Source organism: Melampsora larici-populina (genome assembly GCF_000204055.1).
Source record: "Melampsora larici-populina 98AG31 unplaced genomic scaffold MELLAscaffold_2, whole genome shotgun sequence".
Classification (NCBI taxonomy): Eukaryota; Fungi; Basidiomycota; class Pucciniomycetes; order Pucciniales; family Melampsoraceae; genus Melampsora; species Melampsora laricis-populina.
In genome coordinates this window covers 3,213,290-3,229,612 of record NW_006768766.1, presented here as the reverse complement: position 1 = coordinate 3,229,612, position 16,323 = coordinate 3,213,290, and the positions used below count along the sequence as shown (strand labels likewise).

General features: G+C 41.0%; 1 protein-coding gene across 1 annotated transcript; it reads left to right on the top strand.

Moving 5' to 3' along the window:
* Positions 1–1,015: 1,015 nt before the first annotated feature.
* MELLADRAFT_32843 (uncharacterized protein) lies at positions 1,016–3,188 on the top strand (the record flags this gene model as incomplete). Its single annotated transcript, XM_007404532.1, has 7 exons — positions 1,016–1,082; positions 1,172–1,303; positions 1,406–1,558; positions 1,678–1,968; positions 2,149–2,313; positions 2,435–2,696; positions 2,894–3,188. 7 exons carry the CDS (start codon positions 1,016–1,018, stop codon positions 3,186–3,188), a joined length of 1,365 nt encoding a protein of 454 aa, XP_007404594.1.
* Positions 3,189–16,323: the final 13,135 nt, after the last annotated feature.

Genomic DNA, 16,323 nt, shown 5'->3' with positions numbered 1-16,323 from the left:
AAGTTGTATGAGCTGATTAATTTTGAATTGTGAATCCAAGAGAGTTTATTTGAGGTGAGGCTTGACTTGGAAGCTGGAAGTCTTTGTATATGTTCTTACTGTTTATAACTCAAATAAGCTTGAGTCTTTCTTTGTGACAACACAAGATCAATCTTTATGAGAGGAATGATTGCTAAACGTCGGCATCATTCCACACATCAGAATACATCGTACGACATTTTTTTGGGTTGAGATTGCAAACTTGATGATTGCTAGTGAGAGTATCAGATGATGAAGGTAAGGCAAGAGATCAGATAAGCAGTTGATCATGATCGGATTGATCGGTGTACGCAAGTAACAGATTCTGAAGATGAATTAAATTCTTGAAGAAACCATGAGAGGATTGAAAGTAGTAGGATATGGTAATCAACTATAGTTAGGGGAACGGTCAACGAAGGGCAAGGTATTGAGATTGATTTGATCTTCCTTTTAAAGATCAAAGTTGTCTTCCTTTAAACAGTTTGAGTTTGTACTTGATTGAACTCTCTACAAATCAAAATAAGAAGAAAAGAAAACAAAAAGAAAAGAAAAGAAATAGTTAACCAATCCATTAAGATAAGCTTAAGTGAATCGAATCGAACCCCCTAATAAAGCAGAATAATCTGATTTTAAAAGGTCAAATTAACCTTACATAATCCAACTGAACTTCAACTTGGAACCATTCAACCGATTACTCTACTTACTACAGCTTACTACTTTACTCAAAAACCATTCTCAACTACTTCAACTTCATCAAAACCATATCTAAACTGTTCATCATTCTATATCATCATCAACAACATCAACATCAACATCAAATCAAATCAACCAAATCAGAACTTCATTCAGAATCAAACCATTCAAGACAACTTCTCATCAATCAAGCTCCCTTTAAGATCTCAATATCATTCATACTGTTCTCAACAAATCACTTTTGACTGATACTCAAGAGCTTCTTCTCAATCATCACTACTTTTGATCTCTTCTTTCTTCATCGATGGCTACACCTCCTGGAACAGTTTTGGATAGTGACTCATCTGGTTGGAGATTTGCTCAATGTTTTGGTCGGTCTTTCAATCTGATTCCAAATGCTTTCTGATCATCTACTCTTCATCGATCTTGCTAACTCTCATCAATCAATTTGATCATAAAGGCGACAAAGGAGAAGTTGAAGATATCACCGAAGCAGATATCATCTCAACTGTCGAATTCGATCACACAGGTGATTATCTCGCTACAGGTGATAAAGGTGGTCGAGTAGTACTCTTTGAGCGTAATGAGGTAAGTCTTCAGAACAGATCAAATTCATATCGGTCTCATTGATCTTCATGGGTAACGATGACCTTAAATCTTCTTGACTCGATCGATCATGGCTATCAACAGTCAGGCAAGAAGGGATGTGAATACAAATTCTATACTGAGTTCCAATCTCATGAACCTGAGTTTGATTATCTGAAATCACTCGAGATCGAAGAGAAGATTAACAAGATCAGGTGGTGTAAACGTCAAAACTCGGCTCATTTCTTACTTTCAACTAATGGTTCGTCCCTCATTTCCCTTGGCTGGCCTCTTACCATCTCATCATCGCTATCATCTTCATCATCCAATATGTTCAGGTATATCGGGTTGAGAGATTGACATGTTGAATCTCCTTCTCAGATAAGACGATCAAATTATGGAAGGTTTTTGAGAAATCATTAAAGGTCGTTGCAGAAAACAATCACATGTCGACAACCTTCCAACCCGTTGCAACTGCACCGGCTGAACTCAAGCTACCTCGTCTTGCTTTTCACGACACCATCATTGCAGCTGTTCCACGTAAAGTGTATGCCAATGCACACGCCTATCATATCAATTCAATCAGCATCAATTCGGATGGTGAAACTTATATGAGTGCTGATGATCTGAGAATCAACCTTTGGAATCTTGCTATCTCAGAGCAGAGTTTCAGTCAGTCACCTTCTCTCAATTAGCAAAAGAGTTCACGTGTGTATGAAATGGATCCATATTGATGATGACTGATTCATCTCCCTCCTTCCTCTCTTGACCGTCATCGACATCACTGTCACCATCTTTTCTCGAAAACCCCTCCTCATCATTCAATGATCACGCTGTGAATGACTCGATCAGACATTCTTGATATTAAACCCGCAAATATGGAAGAGTTGACAGAAGTCATCACGGCCGCCGAGTTTCATCCCCTCTCCTGTAATCTATTCTGTTATTCGAGCTCGAAAGGTACAGTCAAATTGGCAGATATGCGAAGCTCAGCACTTTGTGATACACATGCAAAACGTTTGTCCCTTTTTATCATCAACTTGTCTTCTTACTCTATTGATATCTAAGAAGACGATATGATATCTAAAACACGAAACTGACATTTTCAAGAAACATCTTGTTTTCATTTGATTTTCAGTCTATGAGGAAGAGGAGGACCCATCCAATAAATCATTCTTTTCCGAAATCATTTCATCAGTTTCGGATGTCAAGTTCTCTAAAGATGGACGTCATCTGCTATCAAGAGATTATCTGAATTTACGAATTTGGGATCTCAACATGGACAAACGTCCACTTGTTACCATACCCATTCACGATCATCTCAAGGGCAAATTATGTGACTTGTACGAAAATGATTGTATCTTTGATAAATTTGAATGTACTTTTTCGGGTGATGGAAAGTAAGTAACAACATTCTTTTCTCTTCCATTCATTTTCTCGTGATCTGGGTCAAGGCTTTGAAAAAGGAATCCAGTTGTATGACTTCATCTCCTGTCCTCCATACCGTTTTCAAATTTATCTCTCTTTCGACTTGGATTCTTTCTCACCAAAAGTCCTGAAAGCTTAGATCACTGACTACAATACAATCTTCTTCTAGCCATGTACTTTCAGGATCTTATAACAACTATTTCCACATTTATGACAAAGAAGCAACGACAGATATTGTACTACAAGCTGACAAATCAGCCTTCAAAGCTAAAAAGATTGGTACAGCTGGCGGTCCAAAATCAAACCCTAGTGCTATGAAACCGCCTAATGCAGCTGCCCAAGATACTGAAAACTTGGACTTTGGTAAACGGATTATGCATGCTAGTTGGCATCCTAGGGAAGATACTATTGCTATCGCTGCGACCAACAATGTTTGTGATTTCATTCTTTGGGCTCTATTGTGATTGTTTGTTGATGTGAGGTGCAAGAGATGATCAAATTACTGACTCTTATATCTCATCTCGCTTCGTTCTCCTTTTGCGCAATTTGGCTGTATGATGGAATCGTTCAATTGATCTGGCGCATATATTGTCATCTTCTTTTGATCTTCTTCTCTGACACATCTCGGTCTTGCGTTTCTTCCTTTTTTTTGCTATATATGTCTTATAACTTTTAAAACAGTTATTCTTATTTTGTAAATGAAGTTTTTTAATTCAACAAAAGAAAAAGAGAGAATGTGCGTTTTGTGTAAGTTTTCAACGAAGAAGAAGAAGAAGAAGAAGAAAGTAATAATATTAAAAAATCAAAAATTCGGTTCAACTCAGGCTCAATGAGACTACAAAAAAAAATTCACACTTATCTTCTTTTTTTTTCCCACATACATAGTTTACCTCTTGTTGTTCTTCTTCAACAAGATAAAACATAAAAGAAGAATCGAAATTAGATGTTTAGATTTTTTTTTCGATTTTTTTTTTTTTTTGACTTACCCCTACCGTACCGTACCCTACCGTACACTACCAATAGATGATTTCCATTTTATTTTACTTTTCATTAGTTTCATTTTTCATTTACACTTAAGTTTTGTTATCATATATATATATATAGCTTTATTTTCATGTTATTGTTTTTTTCTTTGTTAGATTTTGTTTATTTTTTTTGATCTGATCAGTTTTTAAAACCAATTGACTTTATTAACTTTTTTGTTTTTGTGTTCTTTTAATTTATCTTTTTTTTGTTTTTTTGTTTTCTCAATTTTAGTTTTCTTTTCTTTTATTTTTTTGAAGGAGATTTATATATATATATACTTAATAACTTGATTGTTATTGTTTAATTTTACCAATTGAGAGAGGGATTTTTGAGAAAATGTTTGGATGGATATAATTGTGTTTTTGTTTATGAATTTAATGGAAGTATAAGTAACAATGCCATATCAAGAGATTACATGATTACTTGATGGATGGATTTGATTAATTATTGTATTACTTGTGAATTGTCTGGTAAGGTATCAACACTCCTGTACATTCTATGTTTACAAAGTCGTGGTATCTTTGAATAATGTTGACTGCTTGGAAAAAATTCAATTGGATCCTCTTTATTACTTGAATTTGTTGAGCTGTTTATGTCCATGTTACCTTTCGATCAACCTTAAATTCCAGTTTGATTTACAAGAACAACTTTACACTGATCACAGTGATTTATCTTGAAGATTATTCTTAGTGGAAGGTGTACATATTCTATAAACCTTTTGGGTACATTAATAAAGCAAAGAAGGGCTTGTGGCAGACTTGCACAGAGTTTAGGGGAAGAACTTTCAAGAATTTATAAGTAGGCTTATACACTTTTTCAATGCTCCTCTCTAAACTTTACCAGAAAAAGTTCTATGGTTCTGGTATGATGTTCTTCAACTTGTTTTACATGTCTTGGTATTGACTTCAATACCAACAGAGGTACCACTCTGTATGCCTTGAGAGCTGTGTAAAAATGTGATTTATGTTGCTAGATAAGTTTTTGTGCCAGAACATGTTTGATAGAGGTTTTCAAGAGCCTCTAAAGAGATCCAAATGATAGGAACAAAGGGTTTGGGTGAATTTAAGTACCTAATGAAACATTTGATCTCAGTTTTTCATTTCCATCTTGTTGTTCTCAATTTGATTTACCAAAACTTGGCAGGGTTCATGTAGTACAGTGCTTTACACAGACTAGAGGGATTAATGTGTTTGGAACCAAACCACCATGAAGTGAGACTTGTTGAGATTGTTTCATTGTGGCTATGCTTGGTATGTCTGCAAATCTATGTTGTGATTTGTTCTCTTCTTTGGTTATCTGTGCCATTCAGCCAGAAACCTTACATCATGTGCTATTATGTATGATACATGAATGTTTTTGTTTGTTTTAATTTTTCTTTGGGCCACTGTGGTGAGCAGATGGGTAAGTAAGACATGAAAAATGGTGGGCAAGACTTCATACATGTAAATGCCCCTCCAGAACAAATGGTGTTCTCTCTTTTGTATGACACATGGTATCAGCCTGCTCAATCACTGTGTGCAAGGTGAGACTTCCCTTCAGTTCCTCCCCGTGCTTCATAACTTGTTAAACAAAATACACAGCAGCTTTGTTGTTTGATGTTCCCTTCCACAAAAAATGGTTGTAAAATGCAGCACCCTTTTTCCAATGATGGGAGCTTGAAGCTGCGAAAAAGAGAATCAGAAATCACCTAGTGTTAAATATGAAGAGTTGGTGTACAAACACATTGGTGAGCAATTTGGGCCTTATATAAAATGAAATTAATGTTGATGGGCTCATTTGAAGAACTGGATTGCGGTATATCAAGGCTGAATGATTGTAAATCTCTGGTGAAGATGTGTCTTTCCAAGACAGAAAAATTTGAGAGTTTGATGGTAAATCAAATTGCAACATGTTTTTTTTTCAACAGCAAAAAGAGAAATGGCTGTGAAGACTCAAATAAAGGATACAAACAATCATTGACACCCTTTGTTGTACTTGTAGTCTAAAAAGTTACTCTACAAGAACTGTAAGCTTTCTGTATATGTGTCATGGATAGGATGGGGGACAGAGGCCAGCTATCTGGTGAAGGAAACACTTTGCTGGGTGACTCTGGGATTATGTGGTACTATAGTACATGGCGTGGGTACAATTTAGTGTGGTATTTGTCCCTCTCACTGTGAACATCATACAATTTCCCCAAGTGGGAAAAGGGAAATGATTATGAGTATAATTTTTCAACAGAAGGATCTATCACTGCACACCTGATCATAACACCCACACTACATATGTGCAACAGGCTGAGTGACTAGGTGGCTGTCATGTACATACAGGTCTGCTCAGTTATCTGCTCATCTGGATAAGTCAATCATATGTAATACATGCTGTAACATTTTTCAGCCTGACAAAAGCATTTCAAAAAACTGACTATATGAACTGACTCAAAGTTTTAGTGTAATTTTGTCAACCCACCTTCTTGTAACACCCTTGGTGTTACTGACAAATGACTTCAAGGGTATTGTCTGAGTAGCAATGGAGGTATATGTGGTCAATGTTTGGCACAATTTAGTCAAAGTGAAAAAAGTTACATGATGTATCACATGTGATATACCAGATCAGCTGCCCAGTGAGCAGACTGATATGTACATGATAGCCACCTATCAATGACAACACTGCCACAATTACACTACCAGTATTTTGTATTGTAGTTTTTTTAGCGGGTATTGTAGCCTCAGTATCAGTATCTGAGTCAAAATATGTTACTGGCCAAGCCTCCCAGTAGTATTGGGTATGGCAATACTTTACCTAGTATTGTGTTGTGTCCCAGGTATGATAACAGCCTGGGCCCCAGAAAGTATTGAGTATACAATAAATCCCTACTCCAGTGTTTTTTTGTCTGAGAGTTGCAATACTACAATACAGTATTGGTATTGTAACAAGATACACTACTTAGTGTTGGGCGGCATAGCATTGTGACTGCAATACTTTACCCAGTATTGTACCTTGGGTACAGGTATGCTACCCAATCTTGGATTCTCTGGTATTTCTGACCAGTTACTTTACTGGGGATTTTCAATACAATACCAGTATTGTAATTGTGGCAGTGTTGCACCTATTTCCTCAGCCTTCTACACATATGTAGTGTGGCTGTTATGGCTCAGGTGTGCATTGATTTTTACTTGTGTCAAACTATACTCTTAATCAAACATTCTCAACAGTTGAATTGATGAATCTGTTGGGTTTTAAACTGATTGAGTTTTTTGATTTTGTGGTTTGACCAGGGATTTGCACAAGGAGAAGATGATGATGGCATGGTTATGGATGGATGATTGGTGCTGAACAGTCTCATAGGATGCTGTAAGTGCTCTGACCCAATTGCACTTAGGTATCCTTTTTGTGCAAACCATCTTGATTTGTAGATGATGCAGAATTGAATTCAAGAATTTGAGAGCTATCAAATCTGGACTTCACTAGTGCTAATGAAAAGGGTGCATATGGGGAAATGAATCTGTCAGATCATCATGACTCATATATACATCCCATCCATTCTTTACGTAAAGGGAGTAACAAGTCTTTATCTACAGAGATGTATGTATTGATTTCCATCTCAAACTCAAAGTTTGAGATTTCTTGTCTAAGAAGCTTCCCCGCTTCTTAGGCTTGTTCTACCACTGTAGAATGCCATGCCCTGCCAACGCAAGTACCAGCAGCCTACATTGTGGTTTGGGGTGGGTCCCAGAGGTCGGCTAATCTAGGATATAGTTACCAACCATATCCCAGATCAAACCTCTGGGACGAGAACAGTGCCTAAAAAGGAGTTGGACTTCTCAACCCCTCAACTCACGGGAGAAGGAGCCGTGAGCCTGAGAAGTCGAGACCCCCAAACCTCCCTTCCGTGAGCTATCTCGCATCTATTGCGTCGATCACTGTATACCGTTCACTCTCCCCCATTTCATCTCCAAAACTTTAATATTTTGTTCATTCAATTGAATTCCCCTCATATTCCAACTATAGAGTTCTACTCGCTCGGTTAAAACTTTAATTCTCTGCGCGTTGATCTCTATCAACAACCGCTCAACAATCTCAGTCAGCAACCATCTAGAGGGCTTGTTTTACCCTCAGAATCTCCCCAACTTCTTTCTTGTATTTACTCTTAATCTCACTTCCATCTCTCCTTTCCTTCCCTCCCTTCCAGCATCTCTTCTATTTCCCACTCGACGAGTCGCGACCAGGTCCTATAGGAACGTCTTAAATTAGCTCAGACATTCTTTTCATCTAACTTGTGATTCGTGCCTTTCTCACCCTAGAATTTCATTTCCTCTAGCAGTTGTACCGTTTTCTTCATCTGTCTCTCATCGAATTTCCTTAAATATATTTTATAGGCTTCTGACGTCCATCTACCACAAGCTTTCACTTCCTCTCTTGTCGCTCCTAAGCTCCAGCGTAAGGATGCCCCTCCAATTCTAAACGAGTGGCCATGCAACATCTGCTTCCTTTCCGCCCTATTCATGTTCCAAATCGTTCTATACCTATGGATCAACTTCGATTTTTTGAAGACTAGCTTCTCTTCTCCTATCATGAACAACTGATCTGTTGGTAGTCTCAGCCTCAAATCATGCAACATCCTTAGCGCTCTCACCGGGTCCAGACACGACTTTTGATCTTGGAGGTGGATAATCTGCACCTCTCCCGGCCTTGCCGTTTTAGCTTCGTGTATCTCTATCCTCGCATATGACCCGTTTGGTCCCCACTCTACATCCTCCCAGGTCAGTAGCAGTTTCTTCGGATCCTCCGACACGAGTTCTCCAAGTCTTGCCGTTCCCCAGAAAGCAACTAATGCTATGGTCACTGCTACTCTATCCCGCTCGTCGTTCATATCGCACTTTTCTGCTAAGTAGACTAGGTCAGAGATGAGGACTGGTGTTCTTTTCTTTTCGACCTCCGCGTATTTCAGCTCGATCATCCTTGAGGCCTGTAAAAGTTTCTTGACTGTTCTCTTGGACTCGTAAGGGTAAGTCTTGTCGTGGAACATATGCCACGCTTTGATACCCGCTATGTATGCCTTCAGCGTTGTCGACTTTACTGACTCATCATCCTTTGCTAGGTTCTCTCCCTTCCTCGACACCCACACCACGAATCTCATCAGGACTTCGCTAGAGATCGGTAATAACGAGTCCTTGTCTACGTTCTTAACCGACGCGAACCTCAGGAGCTTTACAACTCCCGAATTATAATGCCTCAGCGTTCCGTCTCGCCACGCTCCTCTGAGAAAGTGTTGTTGGACCTCGTCCACTTCCAAACTATCCACTCCATGGGCGTCTCCTTTGAATGCTCCAAACGGTTTGGTGAGTCTCTTTAGATCTTTGCTTGCTCCTTTCGAGTCCGTTTTTTCCTGATGTTCGTCTGACTTTTTCTTTCTCGGCATGTTTCTCTTATGCTCGGATCGTTCTCTTGATCTCTCCGGCTCTGGTTTGCGAATAGGTAAAGGAGGGGGATTTTTTTCTCCTTCTACTCTTTTGTCTCAGGGTACTCTCTTTATCTATGGTTCGATCATGTATTCATTTCATGAAACTCAGGAGTAAACTGATACAAGAGCGGTCGGAGATCTTCAGGGACATCCACTCTCCCTTTGTCCGACCACCTATGTTTCACCACCCCATCGACTTCAAAGATCCCTCTTGACAAATCATCTGCCTTATTATTCTTTGATGTTACACGTCTTTGTCTAATGTCACACCCTATTACCGTAAGCAATCTCTGTATTTGCTTCCATTCTTCGTTGACTTTGTCGTCTTTTGATTTCCTCTTCTTGATAGCATACTCCGTGGTCGTGTTGTCGGTATCTACCCAGAAGGATCTCCCTCTTACCGCTGTTGCTTTCGCTAACACCAGGAGGCCCAGTCTAATTGTGACCGTTTTGGCCCACGCAATATTCCGCTTCCCCAACTGGAGACCTTTCACTGACCAGTTTTCTCTCCATTTGAAGCATGCCCAATTATTCTCTCCTATCAGCACTCCTATACTGATTACCCGGATGATAGTAGCATACGTTAGCTCACTCATCGCCGATACTTCTCTCAGCTTGATTTCTTTGCACTCACCCAAACACGGAGGATGCATCTCCTACCCATCCGACTTCTTCCGGTTCTCTACTCGGGACCAGCGTTCTGCACTCGAAGTTCTCCAAGCAGATTCGCCACTCTCTTAAATCTTTGACTACGTCCTCCGGTGTGAACCTCAACGCGTTGAGTCTCCTCCAACCTTTCAGCCACCTATACATTGACCTGAGGAATGCCGCCATATGTGGTACTATATTCACTGTGTGACATAGCCTGCCTACTAACCTGTCTACTTGCGATAGCCTCCAAGGTCCGTCTTCCTCCAGAAACCTTACCCCTTGAGCCAGTCTTTCTTCTAGTTTTTCTGTCGGTAGTCTTACTGTATGTTCCGTCCCATTCCATACAAAACCCAGAAATTTCTGTTCTTCGCTGAAGTCATGATTCTTTGCAGAGTTCGTTTTTACTCCCAAGCTGTTGCTCAACCTCGTCACTTCCTCCAGCGTAACCTTGTCGTCTGGTCTCTTCCACAATAGATTATCGTCAACCCACCTGAATATTTTCGGGATGTCGAGTATCGTTGACATGATCACTTTCCACATTTCTGCCGGTCCTCCGAAGACTCCGCAGCTTGCGACTCCGCCAAATCCTACCGCTAAATCAATCCACACTCTGCCTTCAAAATCTAAGATGCATAAGAACTGTCTCTGCGACGGATGATTACCCAATTGTCTATATGCCTTCTCCCAGTCGAAAAGTGCTGCCAACCATTTCTCCGGATTTTTCCTGAAGAACCTCGCCACGGCATTGAAATCATTCCAATTCGTTTCGTAGTTTTTCTTATCTACAAAGGAATTTACCGACGGTACTGACGGATCATTCTTTGGGTGTGAAAGATCGTTTATTAATCGGACCGATCCATCTCCATTAATGGCGCTACCCATTGGGTTCGTTCTGAAGAAACCAAACTTTTCGTGGACCTGCTCTTTCGTGAATGGCCCTATAATCCTCCCCGCTCTTGCTTCCTTGCGTAGTGTGTTCTTTATCTGTACCATTGCTTCAATCGCCAACTCGTGATTTGGCGGCGTGTACCACCTTTCACCTCTCATCTCACGTTGAGGTATGCCCAGGCAAAAACCTTCTACGAAGCCTTTTGTTATGTATGGGATGTCTTCTACTAACCCTACCTTCTCCATCAAGACCTCCCATTGCTTCACGTTCATATCGCATTTCACCTCCGCCGGCCACACGTCATCTACCGTTATCGTGTAGATTTTCCTTTCCAAGAGTGGTAAGATTACCTTCTCCTCTTTTTCTGATTCGTCTGACGAAGAATCTGACGCCTCCGATTTCAGCTCTCCACTTCTTTCCCCCGAGTCTTGCTCTGCTTCCTCTGGTACCTCCTTCAGTGTCCTTTCTCTCTCTGATAGATCTCTTGCATGATACGTAATCTGACTTTCATTCCGTTTCAATCTGTTTTCCAGGTCATGGAACCAGCATAAATAATTCTGAAGATAAAGAGAAAAAACATGGGGAGAGCAGCAAAGACAAAACAAAAACAAGACAGGTTATTTCAGAACTCCTGGCTGACTCTGTACGTTCCCCTCTTTGAGCCTTTCTCATTTACTAACTATGTGGGAACCAATAAAACCAATGTTTTCCAATTCCCCGCCCCGCAAGTGTTACATCATTTTCAGTTCGGTCATGTAGGAGATATTTTATGGATCGGAAATGAAGGGAAGGGGCGTCAACAAGGAGGACTACCGTCAGTATCTTCTCACTCTCATGACTCTGCTCCGGGCTAGCTTACCGTTCTGCTGACGATTGGCCCTTCTGTCCCCCTTTCCCTCCCTTCGGCACCTGCATCGAAGTGCTCTGGCTTGACGCGTGTAGCTGTCCATGTGCCACCCACTCCTTCCCAGCTCCGCCATCCCTCTTCCTATACGATTGATAAGGTAGGGATGATCCGCTCGGTTGGTACCCCTTGTCCCTCTCCTGACCGTACTGACCATGCCCCCTGTTTCCACCTCTATTCCGCCTGTTCTGCTTCCAGAAGGGCTTCGAAGAGTCCCTCCCCTGAGACTCCTCCGTCGAAGACCTGAAAGATGTCTTCTTGGCTACAAAGCCCTCAGGTTCCGCTCCTGTAGCGAAGTCGAAACCATACTTGGGTTGTCCTTGCGCGTAGGGGTTTCTATCCGCACCAAACTTCTTATCCCCCGCCGCGTCAGCTTCCCACCTAGCTTCTTCCTCCGCTTCTGCTTGCAGTCCATCCGGCAAGACTACGTCCTCCACCATCCTTTTCCTTTTCCCGTCTCTCGATCTCTCGTATTTGGATGTTGATCTAACTCTGAACGTGACCGGCCTGACTTTTAGGTGATATCTCAAACCCACCATCCAGCACTTGTGTTTCCTCACTAGCATACTCACTAATGTCTTGTGTCTTTCTACGTATGTTGCATAGTCATCGTACTTGTACCACTCTTTCGCGTATCTATATTCCAAGTCACAAGCTAGGATAAATTCACCATACGACATTTGCTGCTCCAGCTCTTCTCTTGAATGCTCCATGAAATTATCCCACTTTTTCCCGCCTACTTTAGACTTCACTGACTTATGATAAGCATCTATGTAAGTTGTTGAAAACACTGTGAGTGGAACATAATACTTCATCTTTCTAAAATTCTTTTCCCACTGGATAGGGAGATCCCTCAAATCGAAACCTGAAACTGGCTTGAAGCTAAACATCATCTTCTTCTCCTCTTTTTCGGCTTCTTCCTCCCAAGACTCCATCGACAAATCTGACCCCGAGTCGCTCGAGCTTGAAGATTTCTTTCCTCTGAATGTAGGAGACGGAGTGTTCCTACGGCTTCTCGGTTCACCCTCTGAATCTACTGAGGAAGAGCCTGAATCCATCGAAGATGAAGACGAGTTGTTACCCTTCTTCTTCAACTTTTTCCCTGTTGACTTCCTGCCATGAGTCCGTTTCTTCACCTCTTTCCTTTTCTTCTTTCCCCCCGTCTCCTTCTCCTTCCTACTCCCCTTCTCCACTTCTCCTTTCCTTCCTTTATCTTCTTCCACCTCCTGTTCCCACCTATCAAGTTGACGCCTCACCCTTCTCACTTCCTCCATATCTCCTTTCTCTACCGCTTCAACCAACCGGTCAGTCAACGATCTGCCACTTTCTTGCTTGTTCCAGGCTTTTTCTTGATTTCCATCATCGACTGACGGGCGACCTCGATCTACATGAAATCAGAGGGGGACAACGCTACTAGTCAGTTCCTCCTCTCTTCTTTGCTTGTATCCCGAGCTTCAACTGATTCATGCCTCTATGAGCTACACAGCTCGCTTCAACCTTTACGGGAGCTAGGGCCACAGCATTATGCTGGTTTCCGTTCAAGGGAGTCCTCCCCTTCAGGGTGGATCACTTCATCCTTTCCCGCTGTTCGACTTATGAACCGGAGCGAAAACAGCTCGACGAGATCTGCGACTTCTGAATTCCCTTCTTCCGTGGAGCAAAAACAGCTCTACACTACCAGACCTCCCAAGCTAGACAATGACAGCAAATCTCAGAATCGGATTCTGCTTACAATGGTCTTTTTCCACTAGGTTCGAGTAATCCCCTACTCCTAACTTCCCTCTCTTTACATTCAAGGACTGATTTCTCTCTTCATCGCTTGACGATCTTCGTCTCTCCTTTCCTTTCTTCTTCACCAGCTTCTTAGTCTTCTCTTGAACCGATATCTCCGACATCTCTTCCGACTCCTTTCCCGAGTTTATCTCTTCCTCGTCGCTCTGTCCTGAGTCTCCAATCATTTTCTCTTGATCTTCTTCCTTCACTTGGACTAAGCTTTTCGAAGTCGAAGCCGTTAAATCCTTCGAGTTCTTCTTCTCCAGGATCGATGTTCCACTTCCTAGTGCTGTGTCCAGTTCTTGGCTGTTTGGGTTGACCTGATTCGGGGCTCTAGACATGGCTCTCTTCGCTCTACTCTCTGCCTGCTCCTTTTCCCTGGCCGCTTGTGTGATCTTCTTTTCTTCTGCTTGTCTCATTGCTTGAATCATGTAGTTTGACTTGTGCTTAATTAAGAAATTTTCTGTTGCGAGTTGTTTCCACATTCACAAATGTCCGTGTCGCCTTTAATAAATTAAATTTCAAATGATTATCTTGAGATCAATGCGAAGACTTGAAGATTCACTTGAGTGCAGGCTATGAGGTATTGTCAGGCAAGAGAGAAGTGTATAAAACTTTCTCAATCTCTCTCTGACACTTCCTCTGTACCGCTCGTGCCACGTGACATGTCTCTTTCCACCTGTCACCTACACCGTGCCACTCACGTCCTCAGCCTGTACCCTCAAGTGGCTCTTGCTCCCTTTCGAGAATGGACTACAGAATACCTCCGCAGGCTTTGGGAATTCTAACAATATCTCTTCCAGACTGGGTCAACAAATTGCAAGGTCTTCTCCATGCCCTGTCAAGAACATTACAACAACCAGTCAAGATAAATCCTAGAAGGGCCCATTTGGATTGTTTTAAGATTTTATCTGACCTCACAATCAAAATTTAGTTTGCCCCTATCTCAAGGGGCACACCAAGATTGTTGTATTTTGGATATTGAGATTGCCAAACAGCAAACCAAAAGAGGTCAACAGATGTCTGTTGACCTTGTGATGATCATATTGTGATTTGGTAACAACCATATCACCTTAGATCTATTGCTTTTATTTGCCTCAATCTTTTGAACCAGTCATCCAGATCTTCATTTGCATCCTAGACTTTCCTTTTTGTGTTGACATTACACCACATTGGTTCAATTTGAACAATCAATTTGACTATTTAATAACAAAATCACAGATTGAAAATAAATAAAAAGAGACAAAGCAAAAGAGAACAAAAAACAAAACAATAGACACAAAGACAGTAGCAAACAAGTTGATTGAAAAACCACTAGGCTGTGAGGATGGCTGAGCAAAGGAGTGAAGATCCAAAAACAAAAGGGGGTGTGTGGGTGGGTAATGAAAAAGGAGGAAGAAGCGATAGATGGATGGGGGTTGAACTTGAGGGAGGGCCACATCAAGATATTGACTCAAGATACAGCCAAAAGGCTGTATGTCAATATGGACCAATATTTTGAGCTTTACATTCAGATCTTGATGCCATGATATCCAGACCAAACAGCAATCAGATTTCAGTTATCTGGTCAAGTTTGGACCAAGATACTATCTGGCGCTATGTAACACTTTTGGTGTGAAATTTTGTCAGATAGTATCTTTTTGTGGTGTCAGAATGGGCCCTAATGAATTGTCAACATATATCTAAAAACTTGCTCAATACTGAATGATGTCAGCTGAACAACCAATTTGAAACATATTCAAAATGAATTCAACTTGCCAGGATGCACTGAGCTGCCAGTGACTTGTGATTGGGGTCTGTGATACTGCATCTTCTTTCATCTGATTTGCTTGAACAAGCTGAAATCAGAGAGCACTAAGCAATGGGATAAAGGATTATTAATAAGCTTTGATCATCTGAGAAATTTTTGAGTTTCTAAAGTGATGACTCTTTCTGTTGGATGAGATCAGACATAGGTGGTTAGAAAACAGTATGCATTTTGTTGTGCAGACTTTGGGGCATAAGTGTTTGTGAGTGTTTGTGTTGAATGAGTTGATTGACTGGGAACTAGAATTGTAGAAATTGAGGAAAATGATTCCGCTCAATTAACATGTTCATTCCTTGATCTTGAAAGGTAAAAGTACCAATCAACCAGACCATTGACATCAAATTACTGAAAAAAAACAAATACCAAAGTTACAATAGGGCGGATTTCTCAAGTTTATTTTTTATTGGGGTGCTTGTGATTGGAAGAATTGTCATGGTGGTGGTGTTTGTTCAAGGGAAGCCAAGATTTTGGGGTGTGATTTGGGATTCAAACTGAATGAGGTGATAAGTGAATAAAATTTGAAGTCCTTGAAGTATTGCATCACCTTATTGGCCAAGGTTTTTGATTCATGTGGTTAGCAGGGTGATAATGATGGTGAGAATCATTTCTTATGTAGAGACTGATGTTGTTACTGGGAACATTATTATTGTTGGTGATCATGGACAATGATGATGATGAATGAAATTAGTGAAGGGTGATGATGAAAAGAAATGACATCTTTGCCCTTTAATTCAGGGCAAAGCACTTTATTTGGAAGTGCCCAAAGGACTGAAAAGCTGGTGTGTGCATTGGCCAACATTAAGATGAGTCCCACAGCTGGCCAGCTAGGTTAATTACAAACAGTCTTACAACCAATTTATAGTCTACGGTACATAAACCACAGTGGAAAGGTTGCTGTTCCACATGTTTTTACAAGTGGTTTGCTATATGCAGTTGTTCAACCCCTTGAGGAGCAGTCAAACCACTGCATTCAGTGAATGACTTTCAAAACTGATGTAAGGCCCAGATCCCAACCCTCTGCCAACCCAGCTCCAACTGTGAATTGTCACAACCCCAAAAAACAGTTTCTTGATGAAAGGGGGGCTTGTTGTGTAGAGACTTACTCT